We start from the raw sequence: 23172 nt of genomic DNA, 5'->3' as shown, positions 1-23172 counted from the left end.
CCGCTTCTCCCGCAGGTGACACTGGCTCGGACGCCCCGCTGACCGGACGGGAGGCCCCACCCGCCACCGAGAAGCCCCCGCGCGTGCGTGCCCCAAGCCCAGCCCCGCCCAGCCCCTTACCGGCCCCGCCCAGCACCGCACAGGTGCCGCCCACCGCCCGAAGCCCCGCCCCCGCCGCGCCGTCCGACCCCGAGCCGGCGGCGGGGCCAGAGCGCCGCGGGCTGATGGGCGCGCACGCGCGGTCGGCGGCAGCGCGGCGCGTGCACAGCCGGCGCTCGTTCCAGCGGCCCCGCGCGCGCCGCCGCCCCGCACTGCTCAAGCTCGCGTCGCTGCAGCCGTCGTGCCACGCGCCGCCGCACGCGCTGGAGCAGGAGGAGACGCCGCTGTGACGGCAGCCCATCCGTGCTCTGCACCCACGACCTCGCCCCGGGAGTGTCTCGCCTCCCAGGAGTCTCCACCCCACCATGGATACCCCCACCCTGGGTTTGCACACATGACCTCTCTCTGCCCCAGAATGCCCCGCCACGACCTCGCCCTCAGGGGTCTCCACCCGCCACGGGTGGGCCCACCTGGGGTCATCCCTTCATGGTCATCCCTGGGTCATTGCCTGGAGTCATCCCCTCCATGGCCTCACTCCCCAGGAGTCTTCCGGTGGCCTGGAGTAGCCCTGGGCACTCACCCATCCAGGTGAGTGCTCGGATGGACAGGAGCCGGACTCTCAGGGGACCAAATGTGCTGCAAGGCCTGGAATCTCCGAATTCCTTGGGGTCCGTATGGAGAGGCCCCTCTGGGCCAGGGAGTGGGCCATGTGCCTCCTCCACCTTTTGAGTGCGGGCATTCTTGCCAGGAGACTCCACTGTGGTCCCTCTGTCCACCTGTCCTGTATTTGAACTGAGCTGGCACTTGTGTGTTACTGTTTCCATTGTCATCCTGACTCAGGGATATTCTCTGCTTGAGTTCTTGCCACCTCGTGTCCATTTTCATCAGCAGTGCTGGGGAAACTGAGATCCAAACAAAATGAGATTTACCTAGTGTGATACCAACCCAGGATTCCAGACCAAGGCTGGCCTCTCTCCAAGCACCCAGGGAGGGCAACAGCCCCCCCCATAGGGCGGGGTGTGGGGTATCTTCATGTCCACTCACCAGGTCTTTCAGCCACCTGTCACATGGGCTACAGGTGCAACTGCAGGAACATCCTGTTTGAGCATCCTTTTTGTGCTGAGATGCCCAGCCCCAGGGCTTGTCCTGCACACCCTAGTCTTGGTGTGGTGACCTCTGGGCATTGGGTGCTGTCCTGTCCCCAGACACCTGGTATCTGGCCTGAGTGGTCCTACCTGACACTGGCAGATGGCCCAGGATGGGTAGGGGGTTGTGCCAGCTGCATGGGTGTGCCCACACAGCCCCAGCAGAGTGGGTGAGGCCTCTGCTCAGCAGTCTTGTTTAGAATCTCAGCAGGTCTTTCAATGGACCCGGGCCGGATGGTTGCTCAGGCATCTCACCACTGCTGGGGGGCCACGGGGACTTGGACAGAGCCCCCAGTCCTCTGGAGGGGGGAGGTAAGGCACTGTGCAGTGAGTCAGGGAGGTGGCCCTCACCTCCTCAGACGAGGGCTTGTGGGGCAGTAAAGGGACAGTGGACTCGTAGAAGCATCTCTAAAGCCAGGCTCAGTCCTGCTCAGGGAACCGTCCATGCTGTGCTGAGACCACGTTCCCACGATGTGCGTTCTCACTGCGTCACAGGCGAGGATTACAAGCAGTTTGTGGTTTCAGAGCTGCACATCGATCTCTTATGGGAAGTTTACACTTTGCTGTTGAGAAAAACACTAGACAGCAGGGAAGGCGCAGTGTTCACCCAGTCAGCTCTGTAGGCTGATGGCGCATCTGCTCTCTCCTGGAACCACTGGCCCGGTCGTCACACTACAGGAGGGACATGTGCTTTCCAGGGCTTGTTCCCCACACTCACATCCACTTTGAGCAACCCCGTGAGCACAAAATCCAGCCATTGTCTGCCCAACAAAACCTGGAGGAAAGTACAAGCTCTGCCTACACTCGGCGGGAGTGGGTCGTCCAGAGTCCACAGCCTGGCTGGTCCAGCACCTCCAGCTGCCTTAACAACTCCCTGGACCGCTGGCTGATTCACCGCTGCAGGGCCGGAGGCTGAGCTGGGGAAAGCGGCTTCGGGGCGGTTCCTGGACGCTGCAGATACTAAACCGCCAGGTGACAAACCTCTCCTGGGCCAGTTCTGTGGCCGGTGTCCTCTGTGGTGGGTGGGCAGGTTTCCTGTTTGTTGACCTGTACAGCGAAGTACAGATACCTGAACGGAGGTTCCAGGCCATTTCGGCTTGAGACTGGTCTGGTGACAGTGTTATAAACCCTAGTGCTGTGGATACGTTTCATGGCGTTGTAAAACAATGTAAACAAAGTCTTATGAATGTATTTCCTTAGGAAAACCATTATCAATTCTTTTATTAGGAAAGAATTCCTATTTATTTAATACTGAACTTTGGCCTACTTTGTGGTAGACACAAATTTAGGAGTCATTTCTCACGTCCGTATTTTCTTGAAAATAATTTTGTAACAGTGCTCACATAACTGTGCTGTTGGTCTTCTATTGTGAAAGGAGACTTGAGGAACTTCACTGAAATGTATTTCAAGTTAGGAGGGGTGAAAATTGTGGATGCTAATTCTGTGAATGTAATCTAGTCAGACTGTGTAACCCTAATCACAATCAACGTGCCTTAAAGAGCTGCCCCACTTGCTATTGGCAGTGTCCGGGCAGGGGGCCACCACAGACCCTACAAGGACTGCTTGATAAAGCCTATTAAAAATGTTTTAAGGCATTTTGGGGTGAAAACTTTGTTTCTAAGTGAGAAATCATATCAAGGAGGATTTAAGGAGCCATCTCCTGCATGCAGACAGCATCCTGGCGCTGAGATTGCCTTGGATGTGCGCGCACGCACGCGTGACAGCCCCTTGACTGCACAAAGAGGGAACTGGTCCCTCCCCAGTAGAGGCAGTGGACACACACCATTCACTGCACACAGGGGCAGGCCCCACCCAGCCAGAGTGGGAGGATCAAGCTCCTGCCACACCCGAGTGGCCCAAAGCAGGTGGGCCCGGGGCTGAAAAAAAGTGGGCCAAGACAGCGGGGTCTAGAGCCTGGGAGGAAAGGCACGGACCTCTGCAGGCTCAAGACAAGGCCGGTGGAGGAGGCAGGAAGTCCTGCCTGGGAAATGTTCACAACTACTGAGGGTGAAATAAGAGCACAGCATTCACCCAGCATCAACACCGCACACACATCCCACAGGGGAAGGCAGGACACGGCACGTCCACCACGGACGCCTCTCCCTCCTGAAACCAGGATGCAGGGCACCTGCCGGAGGAGCAGCGGGGCGAGCTCCTCCACCCCTCAGCCAGAGCCGTCAACGTGCACCAACCCAGGCCCAGCCCGGCGGAGCAAAGCTGTCCAGCCGGAGCCAGGAGGGCTCACATTTACTCCAGAAGCAGCCTTGCAATTAACTTAGTGTAAAAGTAACGACTGATTTGAAAAATGAGGCAGAGGCTGTGTAGGGACAGAAAAGGAGGCTCAGGGACTGTCAGGAACAGCAGCTCGCAGAACCTGAAACACGCACCAAACGTCTGCATCCATGTCCGCTTTCACAGGCCTGGCGCTCAAGGGTCACCCGCCACACCGCCCATGCCAGGTCTGCCCCGTGGAGTCGGGGGGGCCGCCAGACCCCAGCCGACCCCAGAGGGCAAGGGGGGCAGAAGAGAGGCTGCAACTCTAGGGGCACGTGGGGGCCCCAGGCGGGGCCCTGGCAGAGGTCATGCGTCTTGACAACCTAAAGCAGCTTCTGGGTGTCACAGAACCATGGCCAAGAAGAAGCCCTAAAATGAGACATCCTTGTTTCCCTGCAGTTTACTCTTTATTGAGCAGTTTCGGACGTGTGTGCACAGTGCAGAGGTGAGGAGGGCATTCCACCCCGAGCCCTGCTCACTGGGCTGCCCCGGACGACACCCAAGGTGGGTCAGGACTGGCTACTTGAGGAGCTTGGCCACATTCAGGCTGGGAACCACGATGTCCTTGAAGATGGGCACGTAGTCTGTGCTCGCCTGGGCCGGGCCCTGCTCCAGCGTCTCGATGATGGTCTGCTTCATGTCCCGGCTGGCGTCCCCACGCATGGCCAGCAGGGCACCGATGTGTTCGTCCCTGGGGAAGGGCCGTCAGGGGTGCACCTGCAGCCTCTCAGCCCAAGCTGACTCTAGTCCCCCACCGAGGGCTCCAGAAAAGGCGTCTCCCCTGTCACACCAGGGGCACTAAAGACTGAGTTTCCATCTTACCCTGGTCTTTCTTTCAGTCTACAACTGCACAGGTTTTTAGCGTTGCTTCTCTGAATGTTTGCTGAATGGATGGCCTAGTTAGGGCGGGAGGACCTGGAAGGCACACAGCCACCAGTTCTCTCCACTAACACGAGCCCAGAGCAATGGCAGAGAGAGAGGGCCGGCTGAGGCAGTGGGGAGCCAGCAAGCCTACAGCCCTTCCCTCCTTACCCCCGACACGGAGGGGCCCTGGCTTCCATCTCTGAATCCACCTCAAGCGCAGCACAAGGTGAGCCTCCCGAAACCACTCTGCTCTGCTGGCTTCCCCCCAGTGCACTAGCCCGGTGACGCTGGCTCCGTCCGACACCAGGAGGTGTGAGAACCTCGGCTCAGCTGCACCATTACTGTGTCCCAGGCCCACTCCACCCACAATGCATCTGCACGCTGGTCCCTGCAGGAGCCCAGACATGCCACACTCACCCCACCAGGCTCACACCTACTGCCTGAGGCTCTCCCTCCTCCCCATGATCTCGGAAAGGGCCCCACCATACCTGATATCTGGGTACTTGCTGACCAGAGTTGAGACCTCCAAGTAGAGCAGAGAAGGGTCCGTGAGCTTGATGACTTCTGCAACGGCGATGATGGTGTCACAGTACCCATCCACATCCTCCCCAGACCCCTGCAAGACAGGGCATGGACATGCTCAGCACAACACATGCCCAAGTCTCTGTCACACCCTCTCCGGCCGAGGCCACCTAGCCGGCAAGCCTGGCACCCACCTCTTTCAGGGAAACACCTCAGGATGCACTCGCAGGAGGACCCAGCAGAGATGGGGTGGGGAGATGGGTGGGAGCACCCTGGCCTGTGACTGGGCCCTGCAGTCAGCCCCGCAGCTCAGGATGTGCCAGGCACCTCTCATGAGCCGCCGTCCCCAGTGCCTGGCCCTCAAACACAGGGTCAGTTTACAGAAGAAGAAACCAACAGGTGAGCTGGTTCCTGACGTGACTGATCCTGACTGACTGGCCCAAAAGGTCCTAAGGATGGAAACCGACAGGCGGCGGGACTGCCCTGACTTGGCCAGGGCCTGAGATGGGCAGCGGGCGGGCGGCACTCACAGACGCCAGCTTCCGGAACAGGAAGCGCAGCTGCTCGGCCTCGCGGACCATCCTCTCGGCACCCTCCTTGCGCTCGTCAGCGCTCCGGAATGAGATGCGCTTTTGCATGACGGCCCGCAGGTACTCCACCACCACACGCCGGTGCGCCTCGGCGATCATCCTCTGAGGGGCAAACACACGGTCAGACTTGGGCACTAAGTCAGGCAGAAGCCAACGTGACCAGGCAGCGTGTCCTTCCTGCTTGTCATCGACACACGGGACAGAGTGAACAAATCAAGCAAAACAAGCACGTCTGTGATTTTATTATGATCGCCGTTTTAGAAAATCCCAGCAGCATTCACTGTATTTCCGTAAAGTAAATGCTGAAAGGAAGGTGGAAATGGTTGTGACTGCAACACAGGCAAACGCACTGGCTGGCCACGAGCCTCACAGGGTGGTGCCCACTGGTCCTGCTTCACGCGGAGATGTGTGTGTCCGTTCCAGAAAGCCAGCAGGATCACGCTCCCAGAAGGACGCCGGCTGGCAGCCTCACCAACGCGTCACCCTCAGACTCACTGCGGGACGGCTTCCCGCCACATGTGAGGAGTGGGCGCTGGCACGGCACCTGCTTTGCAGAGACCCGTCCAGGTGCTCACGGGCCGCCCGGAGGAATTCGGGTCTACTCCTCCTCGCTCTGCCGTCCTGTACGCGTCTCTGAGCTTCCTACCCCCAGGACGGAGTGTGGGTTCAGTGGGAGAAGTCGGGACCTGGGCCAGGCCCCCGCTCTGCCCCTCACACGTGGAAGGGCGCACAGGCCTAATGCGCAGGAAGCACACACTGCACCTCGTGCATGGAAGGCTGACCAGCTGCCAGCCTCTGGATGTGGTGGGACAGGAGCTTCAGGGAAGATGAATCCTGAGCCCACGTGTGGAGGTCAGCTTCAGAGAAGACCACGCTCCTCTGGGGAGCCCACCCTTAATGGAAGATGGACCTGGGCAGTCACCCCAAACATGCCAGCACAGCTATGAGGATGTGACATGAGGCACTGGAGCCCAGAGCCCAGGAGTCGGGTCTGCGGGGAGGCTGAGAGGTTCTGCTCCCCGCACTGAGTTGGGGCATTCTACGCGAGACAAGGGGAGACGGCACCCAGCAGCTACAGGGACCTGTAGCTGAGCCAGGCGAAGGGCCGTGTGTGCCAAGGCAGCCGCCCAGGCTGGGGGCTGGCTGAGCCCACAAGCCCAAGCCCAAGGATGACACACAGAGGCACATCAGACACCAACTACTAAATCCCAGTCCACAGTATCTAAAAATAAAAGGTGGAACCAAAAGCTGTACAAGCAACAGGAAGTTCAAAACTGACCAGAGCTGGCCCCACCGACCTCTAAACCACCAAAGGTTCCCTGACAGTTGTACAGGGACCACCGGGGGATGGGCTGGAGGAATCTCCTTTAAGATTACGAGTCAAAGTCAGACAAAGCCAGGGCTGCAGGATGAAGAGCACACACGGGCATGTAAGAACCAGAGGATGAAACCACTGTCCACGGGGGAACTGAAGGGGTCTGGAGACACGTCCTGGGGCAGCGAGAAAGTTTCACAAAGTTCTCCATATACCAAAACCACTCACTTCCATAAACCAGCATCAGACAGAAAGCCTGACTTTAAAGCAAAGACAGCAGAATTACACATGGCTCTGAGAACACCCCCAACACCCCAGGAAAAGCCATCTAAGCATGGGCCGGGAACAGGACCTTGGGAGACAGGCAGCCAAGGCGGCTTCCACACATGGTCCCCGGGTGTCCCCTGTGCCTGGTAGGAGCTCCCAGGCCTCTGCCGGGTGGAGAAAGGCCGGCAGCCTCGTTGTAGGCTGAGCAGGGTCATGGAGAGGCCTCTGATCCGAGCCACGGCCGCTGCCCCCACCCTCCTTTGGAGGGTCCTTACCACCCACAGGATCCTGGGGCTGCAGCCAGGTCAGTGTGGGCTTTAGTGGGGTGTCGGGGGCAGCGAGGTTATTAGATGCCCTGTCACCTCCACCTCTCTCTCATCTTCAGGCACGGACCTCTCTGACCTGCCTTGGGTTAATAAAACCACCCATGAACTTCAAAGAACTAGTGACACTGAACTCTACACAAGATGCCAGCTGGACTCCACACGACTGTGCCCACATTCTTACCTTTTTATAAGGCTTTTTAATTTTGGCAAAATCATTGAAATAGTCTTCCACGGTGACACAGATGATGTCCACGGCGTTCGAGCCTAACAGCCACTTCTTCGTCATCAGCTCACTGAGATGTTGCTGAAAGCACAGACCACAGAAAACACCCCTGGACACTGTCCCCACGTGACTGAGTCATCGGGAGGGAGGCACACAGGGCCCACCTTCCTGCGTCTGCCTGACGTTCCTTCCGACTGTGACAGCAATACTCCTGTAACACTCTGCAAATACACACTTTAACTACATGAGATTTACGCTACACTCAGTGTAGGTATTGGTGCATACACATTTTATCTTAACTGACTACATCCATTTATTATGTGGATGCTCTGTTACTGACCAACTCTGACAGACAGTTAAAATTTCTCACATTCTGCAATTACAAAAAATGCTGCAGTGAATCTACCTTTAGGTGAAATTCCTAAAAGTGGAACTGCTCAGTCAGAAAGTATGCAGCTAAAACCTCAATAATGGTTTCCAAACTGTCTCCAAACACTGTACCGATTCACAGTTCTATAGCGAATACGAGTCTCTCTTCTCGTGCCCTCAACACCACATGGTAGCAATGTTCCTAATCCCTGCTGTCTTGCTAAGCAACAGGAATATTCAGTTTGATCTGCATTTCTCTGAAGAGGACACGTAAGACTGTTTTGTTTCATTTTAGGACGTTTATAATCTTTGTGAAATAGTTCTCTGTGTCTTTTGTCTATTTCCCTTTCATGTTGTCTTTTCTAATACTGTGAAGTAATTTCAAATGCGTACATGTCATCTGTTTTCTAAACCACTTTCGAGAAAATTACAGACATGACAGAATTATCCCACCAGTCACCCCAAGAGTTCCTACCCAGCAGGACCCAAGATGATCATGGTTCTATTTTTAAAGTATATTCTGGTTTCCACCAATTCTAGACAATGCCGAGCCATTCCTGTATTTCTGAAGTACACTTACTTGTTCATCCTGTGTTGTGCCTTTGACATGATCTGAGCGCACTTGGTCAGACAGTGTTCTGCACCTTGGCTCAAAACCCAGCCCAGCCTTGTGAAGTGTGTGCGGCCGGCACGTGCTCCCAGTATGGCTCTTCTATCGAGGATTTGCTAATGAGCACAATCAGCCTTGTTTCTACTTGGCATTCCACCGAGTAGCTCGGTCTCTGAGTTTTACCAGATGTCTCTACCCAATTACCCGCCAGCGGGCCCCCAATGCGGGCCTGCGTCACACGCAGCACCCACGGCCCAGAGAAGCACAGGCTTGACCCCCGCCGCAGACAAATGTGCACGCGGCTCAGGCCGCCTGTGGTGGGAGGAGAAAGCGCCCACCTCCAGGTCCAGGAAGACCTCCTCCAGCAGGCTGCCACAGCCCTCCTTGGCGATGGCGTCCAGAAGCCCGTCCATGCTCGGCTGGCTCAGGGACACACTTGCTTCCCCCTCACTTTTCAGATACTTCCTCTTCAAACTGACTACGGATTCTCTGCAAGGAAGCAGTGAGGGCTGGGTGAGGGGACCTCGATCCGGCCCTGCCCCCGCCCTGGCGCGCCCCCAGGCCCCTCACTTGAAGGTCTGGCAGTTGTTAATGACAGCGATCATGTACTGAACGTAGCAGTGTGGGTGCTGCCGGTTCCTCAGGTGCTCCTCCTTGTACACCTGCGCCTCCTCCCGGTACCTGGGGACACACACAGCCCGCGTCAGAGCACAGAAGAACCCCGAGGGTCTGCGGCACCACGCAGACATTACGCCTGACAGATGAATTCTGCATCACTAATGTCTGACCAGATGAGTCTTTAAAAACAAAACATTTGTAGGGCGGAGGCAAACTACACTAACAGAAGAACAGAGAAGTTAATCATCTTACATGGATTAAAATTTAATTTCACATCAGGCTTTGAAATGTGGCTCATATTTTGATCATAGAAACATTCTGAAATACATGCAAGTAACTGGGAAAGTTTTATTTTGTCTGACATATAACTCATCTAGAAACACATACAGCAGTGTTGGGAACACTACCAAGTGTCAGACAAATGTCCTTTTCTGAAACTTTCCCTGAAGAAATCAAATTAAAAATAACTTAGATTCTTTAAGGAGTCAAGAACACAAACCACTGAGATACCCACATATTTCGTTTTGAACTTATGATGGGGATTCTCAAATGCGTGGGGTAGAAGAACAGTAAAACACATCATGTGTATTTTCAGTAGATCTTAAGAAAAGAGCAAACTGAAAATGGGCAACTGAAGGGACATGATAAAGCATTTTTCCACCTTTCTGTCCGAAGTGGGGCTCAGGTAATCAAACAACTAAGGCTGATGAGGAAAACTTCCCCTTTGTGGAAAAATCCCACCTCATTCTTCCAACAAGGTGTCTAACTCAGGCCACGACCATTACAGACGGACAGGCTTGGGGGTTCAGGCCCTGACCCCCTGGATGGCCAGCCAACAGGGTTCTAGGTGAGGGGCCTGCTGTCAGCACTGAGCCACCAGAGCAGGACGAGGGACAAGGGACTTGCGTCCCCTGACAGACATAATGTGAGGCCCTTGCAAAGCAGTGAGTAAGCACAGAGGAGCCCCACAGCCTTCAGAGCCAACCTGTGGTTGGGGGCAAACAGCCCCTCGAGGGCCAGGCCAGGAGATGCTGTGCAGGATGACCTGTGCGTCCCCACAAACCAGGGGCCTGGGGGGCTGCTGTACTGTGCCCCACGAGGCAGAGCCTCTGCCAGCCTGGTCCGAGCACACAGCTATAAGCAGACAGGCTCGAGATCAGCAGGAAAACCCAACACAAACTTGGCTGGGTCCCCCGGATGGATGGGCCTCCAGCCGGATGGGCCCCCAGAAGGCTTGTGCACGTTTCACACGGGCCAGTGGCACAGCAGATGAAAGGCCACAAAGTCTGGGATTTGCTCTAAAGGACAGCCAACCCTGGAACAGCGTGGGTGTGAACTGCGCGGGTCCGCTCACACACAGCCAGTTCCCACGACAGCACCGCGCCACCTGAGGCGGGTGGAGTGTGGGTGCAGAACCCTGATGGCAGGGCTGCAGGGCCGTGAGCGTGCATTCCCGCTGCCCCAGGTGGTCAGCGTCCCACCCATCATTCAAGTCACCTGTACTTCCGCAGAGTGAGGGGAGGGAAACCAGGAGAGGCGAGGTGGCTTCAAAGGGAATGGCTTTTGAACCAAGATGATGGGGTAAGTTCTTTATGCCTTTCTTTCTAAGCTTGTGTACACTGGAAAACCTTCCTTGGGAACAATTCCGAGGGAGGAGGTGTTGCTGTGGAGGGCGGGCTCTGCTGGCGGTGGAACCAGGACACGGGGACGCTGCCTGAAGGGGGCTCTGACGCCGCACTGCGGCAGCGCCCCCCCACGCCAAAAGCATGACTGGGACCTCAGGGGATGTGGAATCAGTTCAAAGGGAAGATAGTAGGAAAAGGCTCAAATTCTACGTAACAGAGGAGGTATCTATAGGGAATCCAGGGTTGAATTCTTTGATACAAATTTTTGCTTTTCATTAAAACACACACACACACACACTCTAAATGAGCACACTGGCAAGAATACATACCTACTTAAGAAAGAGTTCATTTGCTGAAGACACAAAACTAGTACCTTCGTTTTCAAATCTTCACTTATCTGAGAAGCGACTTGAAGGTTCTGTTCAAACATCTAAAAGTTGGAGAACTTATGAATTCTGATACAAACTCACAAGAGTGCAAGTTTCCCATTATGTAAGCCCCCATCTGCTGCCTGGTAGTTAAGATTATCCAAATTCAGAGAAAAAAACGAAACCACTTGAAAAACAATAAAGCTAGTTAAACAAACAAAACTTTCCCACTGGGTAAAACCTAGTGAATCATTTCCTCATCACTTGCAAACGGCTAGCCTACAAAGGGGGCAGTGTGCGTTCTCACCAGGAGACGAGGGGCCTGGGGATCGGGGTGGCTGGGGTGGCTGGGGTCACGTGGGAACCAGGGGCCGGGCAGTCATTTGTGACGTGGGTTTCCTAAGAACTAGGACTCACAGGAGCTGAGGGGAGCCAGATGTGGTAAGATGGAGAAGGGCCAGAGGGCAGAGCTCACCCCAGAATGAGGGGAAGGGGGAGCCCGGTGTGCCGCTGACTAGCAGGATCACCCAGAGCCCAGCGGGCAGCCAAGCCGTGTCAGCAGAAGGAGACCATCCCAAGTCGACTCAGCCCACCCACCACCAGCTACTGTTATCAGAGGAAGGTGGGCGGCCAGGAGGGGAAGGAAAGCAGGGGACACCAGCAGGTGCCGGGCACCGAGAAGCAGGCCAGCTGCGAAAACACACTCATAATGATGGCTGAAATCTAGAGGACTCGTCCCTAGATGCGTCAGATTACTCACTTAGGTAGCATTTACGAAGACAAATCCTGGGCATTTACATCGAGAAACAAACAAGCAAACTCAAACCTGAGCACCACACACACATAACATACAGTTAGGTTCTGGTTTAAGACCAAATACATCAGAAAAACAGCAACAGCGACCATGGGACTGCGGAGCGCTGGCAAGCCCGGCCCCCGGGTCCTCAAATCCGGAGAGCGGCAGGCTCTCGCCGTCTCTGCACAAGCAGGCTCGTGTGTTGTGAGCCCGCAAACCCAGGCCGCGCAGGAGTGGCCCAGGCCGGGCGCACCTGGAAGACGATGGCGGGGAGTGTGGTCTGGTAGTAGCCGTCCTGGTCAGCTTCGGGTTCAGTCTCCTTCACCCAGTCCTTCCGGTCTGTTTCCAGGGCCTTCCGCAGCCAGGCAATGATGTTCGACTGGGCCAGGAAGGGAGAAGACAACAGGCCTCGGAGTCAGTAGGCCGCTCTTCAGTGGAGCAGCTGCAGAGGGAAGCTCTGTCCCCAAGCAAGGGGACACCAGTTGGGACCACCCCTCGAGCCACCTCCACTGGGCGGTGCCCCCCAGCCTCTGTCGACTTAACCCTTTGGACGACGGTCATGCTGGAGGCAGGCCCATCCCTGGAGACCAGACCCACCACTGTCACCTCAGGAGCACAGGGCTGCCCTGCTTCCCAGCACTGCATCAGAGCCCCGGTCAGCACTGGCTGGTGTCAGGCTCACCATGTCCCAGGAGCAGACCCCAACCATGGCATCTTACTCTGGGGCCACCTGGAGGTCACCGGGCGGCATTCCATCCCTTGCCTACCCTCCTCCCACTCCCAGGCTCAGCACTGAGACCGGCAGACTCATCCTCCAGCCAGAGGAGGTTCCCACTTGCAGGATGGACGCCCCAGACAGCTTCTAAATCCAGGGCCAGAGAAGGGCCACTCTCCTCTCCTCACCTCACTGGCAAACACACATCTCCGCACCCACTTTCCAGAAACAGCCCTCACGTGCTTGGGAAGTCAATGCCAAGACAGGGTCCGGCGCCTGCCCTTGCCCCCTGGCTGTCTGTGCACCAGACACCGCCTGCCTGGGACGCTCGCCTCCCACTCACAGTCAGCGTCGACATGTACGTGTCCAGCAGCGCAGAGACCACGTTCGGAGAAAGCAAAGGCTCCAGGTTGCTGGCATCCACCTCCGGGACCAGCTCCGCGTTGCCCATCATCTCCGCACTATGGGGAAGACCAGGGGTGAGACAGACCTGCTGCAGGCCAACAGCGCGCTCTGCTGCCACTTCAGACGTGCACATGCCCAGCCACCCCCGAGGCGGTGGGAGGGGAGGCAGGCCTGGCGGCCAGGGGCGAGGCGTCTGCTCCCCCAGGGGCGCCTCCAGGGAGACGGGGGCCTGGCAGACGGGAGGGGCTGACAGGACAGCAGCGAACAACAGACAAGCACTAAGGTTGGCACTGCTGATCCCTGCAAGGTGACAAGGACCCAAGGACCGGAGCAGAGAGCATGTGATGTTCGTGCCAACACACGAGGCAGCAAGGAAGAGCATCTCATGCCTAGGGAGATGGAGATGTGGACCGAGCCTCAGAAAAACACTTTTATAAAAAACATATAATACCTAGGGGTGTGGCTGGGTTCCTGTAAGTCCAAGGTCCGACTGCTCAGAAAACTCATGCCTTATCCACAAGAAAGTACTAACAGCTAGTCCACCACCCATAAGAAATCTAAGGTCCTCCTGAGTGAGAAAATTCTGCATGAACGTCTGCAAATGCTAAAAAACTATCGACCATCTAGATTATTTTTGCCCAAGAACTGTAATTCAGCCTGAAAATGTGTCTAGCATGAAAGCAGTTCAACTTTCCTTGTGAGGAAGTCCCACATGACAGAACGTGGTGACCCACACGAAGCTGTCAGAGAAGTTTCCAAGGACAGACCAGCACCTAGGACGCGCCGCGTGAACCGCGCGGGCGCACAGCACTCACCCAGCGGCTGGGCCAGAGCACAGGCACGCCCGGAGCCCAGAATCCAACCTGCTCCCCAGCCCCAGCCGCACGCCCTCGGGGGTGGTCCTCCCTGTGCCTCAAATCCCTCAAGTCCACGGGACGGTTGCTGTGCCCCTCAGGGGTGGCCCACCGGGACCCGCGTGCAGGAACCCCATATCACGGGGGGCAGCGCAGGAGGCAATGAGGCCCGGGCCCCACACGGTAAAGCCGCACCACCACGGTGGTCACGGTTCCTTTCTTTACAATGTTCTGTGGAAAATGCACATATCCTTTATTATAAATAGTTACCTAAAAACAAAACACGAACAGAAATATCCCAAAAGCTACTGCTAGAATGAGAGGCTTACTTAAGTTCTAACTAGCAACAAGACAGGCTGGGATACTGTGTCCTCCTCTCTGCAGGCCCCTCCTCAAGCACCGCCACCACTGGGAGGGCCTTCAGACCCTCCCTCAAGCTGAGACGCGCACAAAGTGGCTCACGCCCCTTTTACGACAAAACCTTAAGGCTGAAATGCAGAAAAGACACTGGTCTTCCCAGCACAGCGGCGGGAAAAAAGCAAACGCAGGGCTGTCAGAGCCAGGAGAAGCGAGCTGGTGTCTCCTCAGAGCCAGCTGACTCTGTGCAGGTCATGGGGCGTCACGGGACCAGTGGGTGACCCCCCCACCCCTCGCTCAGGTGCTACCACAGGAGGAAGCGGGTCAGCGCGGTGAGTACCCGGCGTCAGCACAGCTGAAGTCCAGGGCCTAGGCACCACCGACACCAAAGCGCGAGCCCGCAGGGCAGGGCTCGGCCTGGGGAGCAGACAGGCCAGGAGAGAGACCCATCAGCCAGCAGACGCCTTGAGCGAGATGACCCGGCACGTCTCACAGCTGGACGAGACAAGAAGCACACGGTGCGAGGGCGCAGTTACCTCGTGTAGGTGTTCAAGACCCATGTCAACAGGCTCACGATCTCGTTGGCTTCCAGGTCTTCCGACGCGAGCTCCTGCATGCGTGTGCTCAGGGCCTGGCGGTACATGCGCAGGAGGTTGCTGAACATCTCGTAATGGGGAGGGAAGCACTGGGCCATCAGGTTCTTGGCAACAATGAGGTCGTCCAGGACGTACTTCCGTATGATCTCCAGGTGGCGAACAAGCCACATCCTGTCGGACTCCCTGGTGCCCGCCTGCGTGCCCTCAATCCTCGTGGTCACAGTTCTGTCCAGGACGGTGAACATCTTCTCCTTCCAGTTCTTGGGCCGCCCTGGAGGCACAAAGCCAGTCTGCTTCTTCCGGTCAAGTATGCGCCTGTCGATTTTCTCTTCCCTTTCGATGATTCTGACGACTGAGACCAGCAGGGTGGGGTCCCGGCGAACAGTGCCCAGGCACCTCTGCAGCACCATCCACAGCTGCTTGGCTAGCTCGTCCGAGAGCGCCTGCGTGCTCCCGAAGTAGCTGTGGATGAGGCTCATGTCGCGCGTGTTCCCGCTGTCCATGCGGTACTGCTCGTGCAGCAGCCCGTCCCGGGAGCACTCCAGGTCCATCAGCTTCCGGTGGGCCTGCAGGAGTGCCCCTTGCTCTATGAGGTCCCGCGTCTCCCTCACGATCTCAGGCACTAGGGTAGAGACACAACAGCACTGAGAAAGCCCAGACAAGGGACCATGCAGGTTCTGGGCAGACGGCGGGGACGGGAGCCCCGGGAGTCTGCCCTCACCTGCACGACCCCTGCACAGACAGAATCTAAGTAACTCGGAACTCCGGAGTCTACTGGGCCCTTGAGGCTTCCAGGGGAGGCCTGGACAGTGAATTGTGGGCGATCTGGGTGTATTTCAGCTCTTAGCACAGTAGCAGTTACCCACCCCCCATCCCTCATCCCCACCACCCCTGCCACGTGTTCCCGGAGCAGCTTGCAGACAGCTTAAGGGGGCCAAGGTTGGCAATAAGGGGGCCAAGGTTGGCAAGAAGGATGCTGTCCTCCAAACGCTGGGGATCTGTGCTCCGGCTGCTGACCGCTGCTCTGGTGACAGAGGTGCTGACACAGAGGCGGGGCCACTGCTGCGCACCCACCTCTGGCTGAAGTGGCTTCCAGGGGGTTTAAAGGGCTGCTGCCATTTTTCCCCTTCGTTTTTCTCTTTTTCCCTTTTGGAAACCAGATGTTAAAGACCAAGACATTCAAAAGCAGCCTCATCTACAGGGGAGCTCAGAAAGTGACTGCAAATGACCAGCAAAGGCACAGCTTCAGAAAAGACCTAAGAAAACCTTGAGTTTACATCTCAGCCTGTTCCTCAACAGAGACAGCCTACAACAATCAAAAACAAAAACAAAAAATCAAAAGCCAGCATACCCTGGGAAAGAGGAAAATCTGATTCCCAGAGTCACCACGATACTGGACCCAAACATCTGGTGTTTAACAAGAGCGTCACAAGGCGCACGAGACAGAAGGAAGCACAGAGATTCAAAGGGCAAATAAACCCACAGAAACCATCCCTGAGAAAGACTAGACCGTGGACTAAACAAGATCTCTGAACAACTCAAAGATGCTCAAAGAACAAAAGGAAAATGTGGAGGAAGTCAAGAAAAGGATACATGAACAAAATGGAAATACCCATGAGAAGACAAGAAATCTTAAAAGAAACCGAAAACTTCTGGTGGTAAAAAAGTACAACTCAAGTGAAAATCTTACTTTAGGGATTCAAAGGCAGATTTGAACAAGCAGAAGAAAAAAATCAGCAAACTTGAAGACAGGACAAGAGAAATGACCAAGTATGAAGAACAGAAAGAAAAAAGGACTGAAAAAGAGTGGACGGAGCCTGAGGGACCCAGGGGACACCATCTGGCAGACCCAGTGCAGACCCAGTGCAGACCGTGGCAGCCCCAGAAAAGGAAGAAAGGGGCAGAGCAAGCTCAGGCACACCTCGCTTCATTCAGCCTCACTTAGCACACATTACAGGTGCTGTGCAGTTTCACAAACTGCAGGAAGTGCTGCCGGCCAACAGGAATGACAGGAGGAGAGAAGTGGGCCAAGAAGGCTGTGAGACGTCACAAAGGAGACTCTGGCAGGGAGACGGTCCCAGTCCAGGCAGCTAACAGTCACCGAGAGGTGCTGCCCCCGAGCACCCACCGCGGAGTCAGCAGTGGTGTCACTCCCGAGGGACTTGAGAAGGGCCCCGGAACACAGCCACAGGAAGACGGGCACGCACAGGGGACTGGGGCCATGCACTCAACGATGCTGCTGGCAGACACAGGCGTAGGGTCCAGAGGAACGGGGTGGAACAGAACGCAGACTACCACAGTGTGACGGGGCAGCAGCAAGGCCACTGTGCAGTGGTAAGTGGAGGGGAACACTCAGGGTCAAGCAGAGCTGGGGGAAGTGCAGACATGTCTGGGGAAGGCCAGAGAGAACCTGCCGAGACCAGACAAGAGATAAGGGAAGGCAAGGGTTAGACCATCCCAGGGCTTCTTACTGGGATGCTGGTGACCCTGGCAGAGGCCAGGGAACAAGGGGAGGGACAGACCCTGGGGGTGGAGCCTGAGGGGGCCATGCTGAACACAACAAGGAGCCCCAGAAGGGAATTCCTGCCAACACTGATCCCAAACAGGCCACGGACACTCCTCCTCCTGCTGATTCTCAAAGGTCGCTCCCCCGCCCTCCTGCCCCTAGGCCCTCCCCTCGGCCAGGCCGGAGGACCCCGCCAGGCCTGCTCCAATAATGACAGAGACTCCAGGGCACGCCCCACCCCATGTCCCCTCTCTCTCCTGCCTCTGTCCCGTGCACACCCTCCCTCTGCCCGGACACGGCGCTGCTTCTCTCACAGACTGCGAGCTCTTCCCAGATGTGTGCTGCACCTCTATTCCCCTGCACCAGCAGGGCCCGGGGGAGCCGCCCTGCAGCTGAGGAAGGCCGCTTACACGGCGCCTGTCCGTTACCCATGGCGGTGCCTCTGTCCTAACAAACCAGAACCACGAGCCGCCTTCTGGTCTTTACCTACTCAACTGACCATCCACCCCCGTTCAAAACAAGAACCTGACTGTGCAGGCAAAAATCACACCTCTCACCCACTCCGAGCAGGTCCACAAACACACCGCCCCCGTATCTCCCACAGAGCAAGTAAACATGTGAGCCGTGGGGAGCACAGTGGCCCCGCCCAGTCCACTACCTGAGAAGATGTTCTTGAGGTTCTCCACGGCCGCAGCGAGCTGGCTGTGCCGCACGACGGCGTCCTTCACGTCCTTGAGGCTCTCGATGGTGTTGATGCTCTGCCTCCAGTCCTGGCTGACGTCGGCCAGGGACCGCTGGATGTCCTTGACATCGCTCAGCGCGCTGTGGAGCTGGCTCAGGCCTGTGCGCACCCCGTCCAGCTGCGACTGGATTGCAGCCTAGGGAAGACAAGGGCGGGGCAGGGGTAAGCGGAACTGGGACAGCCATGGACAAATGCAGGGAAGAGACGCTTCAGTTCAGGGAACAGTCAATGCCCAGAGCAGAGAGTAAAGTCCAATAAGGATCTGAGTCACAAGGAACTTTTTCTTTTTTCATTGCTGTCTTAGCACAGAACTAGGCTTTCACAGCTTTGCTGGGAAAATCTCACAGTTCCTCATCTAGCCTTCAGCCTGAAAATGTGGGACACCACCGTAGGGACACCCCAGGTGGTGGCTGCCCCTGAAATGGCATCCTTAGGACTCTAAATATGATCTCCCGGGCGACCCTCGGTTTCCTAACAGGTCTTGTCTAGAGGGAGAAACTGTCAGGATTTGCTCATCAACCTGAGGGGAGAGGGGTGTCCAGCCATTCAGCCAGAACCAGGCTCAGCCCCAAGATGGCCGGCCCCACTGCACAGAACTGGTATGTGTGAGACTCAGACTCACACTGAGGGCCCAGGAAATGCCACCCGGGGAGCTGCACAGTCAGAAGGGAGAGGGAGTCAGAAGGGAGAGGGCAAGAAGGAGCAGCAGCAAGTGGACAGAACAGGCAAGGAAAGACCAGGCAGCACAATCAAAGCCAAGAACACCTTTCACCCAGGAGCGTTAATTTGTGTTTAAAAGTAATTAACAACAGACCACACAAGGTTTCTAAGTCACTACTGATGACTGTTAGTTAACCCCACAAGATTCTAAAACAGATTAAATTTCTGAATAAAAATATAACAAGTCCAAACTGTTTTTTAAATTGATATGAAATTGTTTCAAATTAGTCGAACAGGTCTTTGATTGCTTCGCTGGCACAAATGAAGGATCCTCCTCCTGTCTCATCACACCTGCCATTACCTGGATGCTAATGATGTGATGTTTTCAGAGAAGTGACCTCATCGCCATATCCGTGTGAGAATTAACTTCCTCAAAGGCAATCTCTTAAATCCTCAAGACTGTTGTGTTGCCAGTCCACTATAGCAGACTACTATGTTAACGTTTTAATAACTATATCAGATGTGCATTATTTTAATAAAACCTCATCTCTCCAAATGAATTGTTGAAAGCCAATCGAAATCATAAAAGACTGGTTTTCTTTCTTGCCTCACTCTCACACACTCTAATAAATGTGAATAGCTCTCCTCCTTCCTACCCTGGAGCCCGCAGAGCGCCTGGCACAGTCAGCCTACTGCTGCGTGTGCTGAATGATCTAAACAAAATGCCCTCTGGAGACCGCTGGTAGAAGAGCTTTTAATAAATATGAAAAGCTGTTATTATTCTAGTGCTTTTCAAAAAGTGAAATGCATACTTCCATGCTTAAAAAGGTTCCTTCAGTGCTCTCAATACTCCCATCGCTTTCCCTGTAAATCTACTGATTGGCAGTACATTGTTGGAAGGAAAGTGCTAAGTAAAGGTAGCGTTCAAGCCTGTCTCTTTTCGTATCTTCACAATGATGCTGTTAAGCAGGAACCTGAAGGGCGAGATAAAAGGCCCTGTCCCGCCTGGGAGTGAAGCAGGTGCCCGTGGCCACTCTGGTCTTATACCTTCAGTCTGGCCTCCACAGAGGCCTTCTTCCGGGCCTCTCTTCTGCGATACTGCTCCACTTTGTCCAGCTGGTCTGGGCGCTGAAGCATCCCAGCAACCCTCTGGACCGCTGTTGCAACAGCCTCCCGGTCCGTCTCCTTCATGGTTGCAAAGCAGGCAGAATCCCTGCACCTCTCATACTAGAGGTGCCCTGTGTGCCAACTAGGCAGGGAACAGGAGGGGAAGATGCATGAGGAAGGTAGAAATGTTAAGTACAAAACTCACCCCCTCCACCAACAATCAGCTGTTCATCGTGGAGCTACAGGGAGAGCATTTGGGATCATTAATCCAATAAACCTGAAAGAAAGCTTAACTCGGATTATGAGCTCCTTGGTGAGAAATACAAACGTTCAAATTCAGTTTTACCTTTATCTGGACAAAGGGTAACTATAGGTATTAACATAAGGAGGACGTCTCTATGTGGACCCCAGACCCCTCATCATATAATATATCAGTATCCAAGGCACTTCTCTCCCCCAGATGGGTCCACTTTCTCATTTCCAGAGCCTTCACTTAATATGCTGGCGGGGCGGCTCTGCCAGGGAGCCTCAGTGAGGACACAGGAGCACGGAGACAGCTCACACCTCACCACGCCCAGCTTCAGTTCCAGCACCGTCACTGTCTGCATTACCCCAAATTCCATTTCCTATTGTAAACACAGGTGAGAGGGCAAAAGGCACTCTGCTCAGGTACAGCATACAGCGCACAGGTGCTCGGATACCGAGCCAGCCTGCCTTCATGCCAGCTCCGCCGACACCCCCACCAGGGCGACAGGGGAGCGGTGAGCGCCCGGCAGAGGAGGGCTGACTTCAGCCGTCAGACGTCCCCTTCCACGCATGCTTCCTGCGCAGAGCTTCTCGGAGACGTTTCTCACTCCCCATTTCCACACGTGTCGGAGACCCCGAGGGTCCCGAGAAAGAGGGCCCCCATCTGTACACGAGTGCCCTTCTGCGCTCACGGGGCTGGTGCGGCCGCCATCTGCCCTCGCTCCCTTCTCTGATCACGGCCGCCAGCGCGCAGGGCGGGACACACGGCCGTCAGAGGCGGCGCCCGGACGGCCCCCTGCGGCCGCGCGCCCCCTCGCCCGTCGCCGCGCAGGCAGCTCTGCACCTGCTCCTTCCCTCCGTCCCTCGGCGCGTCGTCAGCCTCCCCTTGGAGCCCCACAGCCGCCCGCGCCGCCTCCGGGCCGCGCCCGCACCCGCCGGAGCCCGGGGAAGGGACAGCCGGCGGGGACAGCGACCCCCACCGAGCACCGCCCACCCGCCCGCCGGACCGCGGCAAGCCCCTCACCCTGCGCGCTGCCGCCGCCGCCCGGAAATTCGCGGCCGAGGGCACTTCCGCTTCCGGCCTCGCGACCGGAAGGGCGGGGCCTGGGCTGCGGGCACCGGCACCTGCGGGTCCCCGCTGAGCGTGGGCGAGATCGCGGGCCCGGGGGGCCCGGGAGCGGGGAGCCCGGGGCTGACGCGGGGGGGCTGGAGCCCGAGGAGCGCAGAGCCGGGCGGCGGCGCGGTGAGGGGCAGGGGCGCGAGCGCGCACAGCGGACACACAAACACACGTGGACACGCAGACACACACACCACGTGAACATACACAGACCCCGTACACACACACCCCCACGCCACACACCTGGGAGCGCGTGCGGGTGAGCACACGCGTGCAGACAGGGCAGGGCGGGGAGGTGGAGGTGTGGGAGCCCCCATTGCTGTCTCCGCGCACACCACAGCCTGCCAGTCAGCTGAGCGGCGGTCACCTTCCAAGGCCCAGCTCCTTACTAATCCCTCTGCGTGCTGATCCCAGTGTTATCTCATCTGTCCCTAGTAATTTATGAAAATAGCACCAAACTGAGCAATGAAGGATGTGAACAAAAAGGTAAAATTATGTTTGAAATTATAACTGTAGAACATTTGGAAGCATCCTCAGTTCAAGAGTGGGCCAGGGAAAACAAAGATCCCCCAAAAGCAATTTATCCCAGGTACTGGGATCCTTGGGTCAGGAAAGGCCCCCCAAGAACTCCTAGCTGGGGGCCTGCACTTCACTTGGGTTTAGTGCCTCCTCAGCCTGGAAGCTCTCACTGAAACCCCTCAGCAGAAGCAAGTCAGGAGCATTTCTAGAAAGGGCCCCCGCAGCCTCGGTGGGAGTAAAGAGAGGAGGGAGGTGGTGTGTTTCTACAGCGTCCTGAGATCCTGTCTATTCTGGGAGAACAGGAATATTGATTAGCCCTGGCTTCAACTTCATTAGATCTGCAGAGAAAAATGCAAGCATCCCATAGGGACAGTAGGAAAAGAAACGCCCAAGGATCATGTGTAACTACAAAATAAGAGCTAGAAATATGTTCAAATATACCAATTTTCAGAACACAAGTAAATGGATTTTAAGACAATCAGTTATTTATGAGAAAAACACCCTAATCATAAATGGACAGAATGATTAGATGTGGAAGGGGTTTGCACACTGGCTAGTCCAGGCTCAAAAAAGCTGGCGTGGCAATATTCATACTGGAAAAAATGGGCTTTAAGTCAGAGGAGCTGTCAGTTATTTTAAGATGCAAAACACATAAACCATAAAGAAAAAGATAGTTTGCTGTGCTAAAATTTTAAACTGGTACTTTTTTAAAGAAATCACTAAATGAAAACACAAGCCACAGACTGAGAGAGAATCTGTAACTAACGAAATGCTGCTTCCCTTAATTTTAAAATAACACCCACAATTCAACCAAAAAGGGGCAAACAAGTGTAGGACAGACAGTAGAGGACCAGCCAAGACTCAGGAAGGAACCACGGCACTGGCATGGTCCTTAGGGAGGCCCCGGGGACCACTCCTGCCCTGTAGCCCATGCGACCTTGGAACCACAGCCCAGGGTTGCTTCCACTGGAAGCCCTGCCCTGATCCCCTGTCACTCAGACCTGCCCGTCCCCACCCTCTCCTCACCCTCTGGCTCCAGCCCACAGGCCATCTCCACCCCTACCCCGTCTGCTGTTCCTGTCAAGGCTCAAAGGCTGCCTCGCCCACAAAACCACCACCTGGGCTACAAGACCCCAGCTAATCCATTTGTGCAGCATCCATCCCCTTCTGATGCCTTACAGAACTTGCATGGTTCTTTGTTCACTTGTCTGTCCCCATCCACTGTGCACATGCGTGGGGAACAAGCCATCAGCAGTAACAGGATAGGTGGTGGTAGAGTCATGTGACGGAGCAAAAATGAGTGACATCCATCTACAGGTCTCCACACAGATGGATCT

The 23172-nt window shown here is 55.8% G+C and overlaps 2 protein-coding genes across 4 annotated transcripts in view; one reads left to right on the top strand and one right to left on the bottom strand.

Moving 5' to 3' along the window:
* The window catches only part of SLC9A3 (solute carrier family 9 member A3), a 41530-nt gene extending 38691 nt beyond the window's left edge, over positions 1-2839 (top strand). Inside the window, exon 17 of the mRNA XM_064479070.1 lies at positions 16-2839. Within this exon, the coding sequence (XP_064335140.1) occupies positions 16-19 (4 nt within the window). The 3' untranslated portion in view covers positions 20-2839. The remainder of the gene's footprint in view (positions 1-15) is intronic.
* A 1064-nt stretch (positions 2840-3903) lies between these two features.
* EXOC3 (exocyst complex component 3) lies at positions 3904-21284 on the bottom strand. Of its 3 annotated transcripts, none has more exons than XM_064479066.1 (13): positions 21224-21284; positions 19894-20095; positions 18103-18322; positions 14879-15560; positions 13070-13187; positions 12265-12390; positions 11177-11277; positions 9175-9285; positions 8943-9093; positions 7584-7706; positions 5435-5596; positions 4871-4998; positions 3904-4209 (listed from the first exon to the last, which is right to left on the bottom strand). In XM_064479066.1, the coding sequence occupies exons 2-13, from the start codon at positions 20035-20037 to the stop codon at positions 4038-4040; spliced, it is 2238 nt and encodes a 745-aa protein (XP_064335136.1). In that variant the 5' UTR covers positions 20038-20095; positions 21224-21284; the 3' UTR covers positions 3904-4037. The 3 variants fall into 3 exon arrangements, with proteins under 3 accessions (XP_064335136.1, XP_031298215.1, XP_064335137.1); XM_031442355.2 differs by lacking the exon at positions 21224-21284 and adding an exon at positions 21044-21174; XM_064479067.1 differs by lacking the exon at positions 3904-4209 and adding an exon at positions 4219-4433.
* Between the last annotated feature and the right edge of the window lie 1888 nt (positions 21285-23172).

Source organism: Camelus dromedarius, chromosome 3 (assembly GCF_036321535.1).
Source record: "Camelus dromedarius isolate mCamDro1 chromosome 3, mCamDro1.pat, whole genome shotgun sequence".
NCBI classification, from domain to species: domain Eukaryota; kingdom Metazoa; phylum Chordata; class Mammalia; order Artiodactyla; family Camelidae; genus Camelus; species Camelus dromedarius.
Note: the sequence above shows the minus strand (reverse complement) of the source record. Positions and strands in the feature narration are given on the sequence as shown.

Excerpts from the sequence above, each read along its gene's own strand:
- EXOC3 (XM_064479066.1), bottom strand. The coding sequence starts at position 20,037 with ATGAAGGAGACGGACCGGGAGGCTGTTGCAACAGCGGTCCAGAGGGTT. Across the intron at positions 11,278-12,264 it reads TCCCCGCCATCGTCTTCCAG|ATGTTTGAACAGAACCTTCA; the intron begins GTGCGCCCGGCC and ends TCCAACTTTTAG. Across the intron at positions 5,597-7,583 it reads TTAAAAAGCCTTATAAAAAG|AGGATGATCGCCGAGGCGCA; the intron begins GTAAGAATGTGG and ends TTTGCCCCTCAG.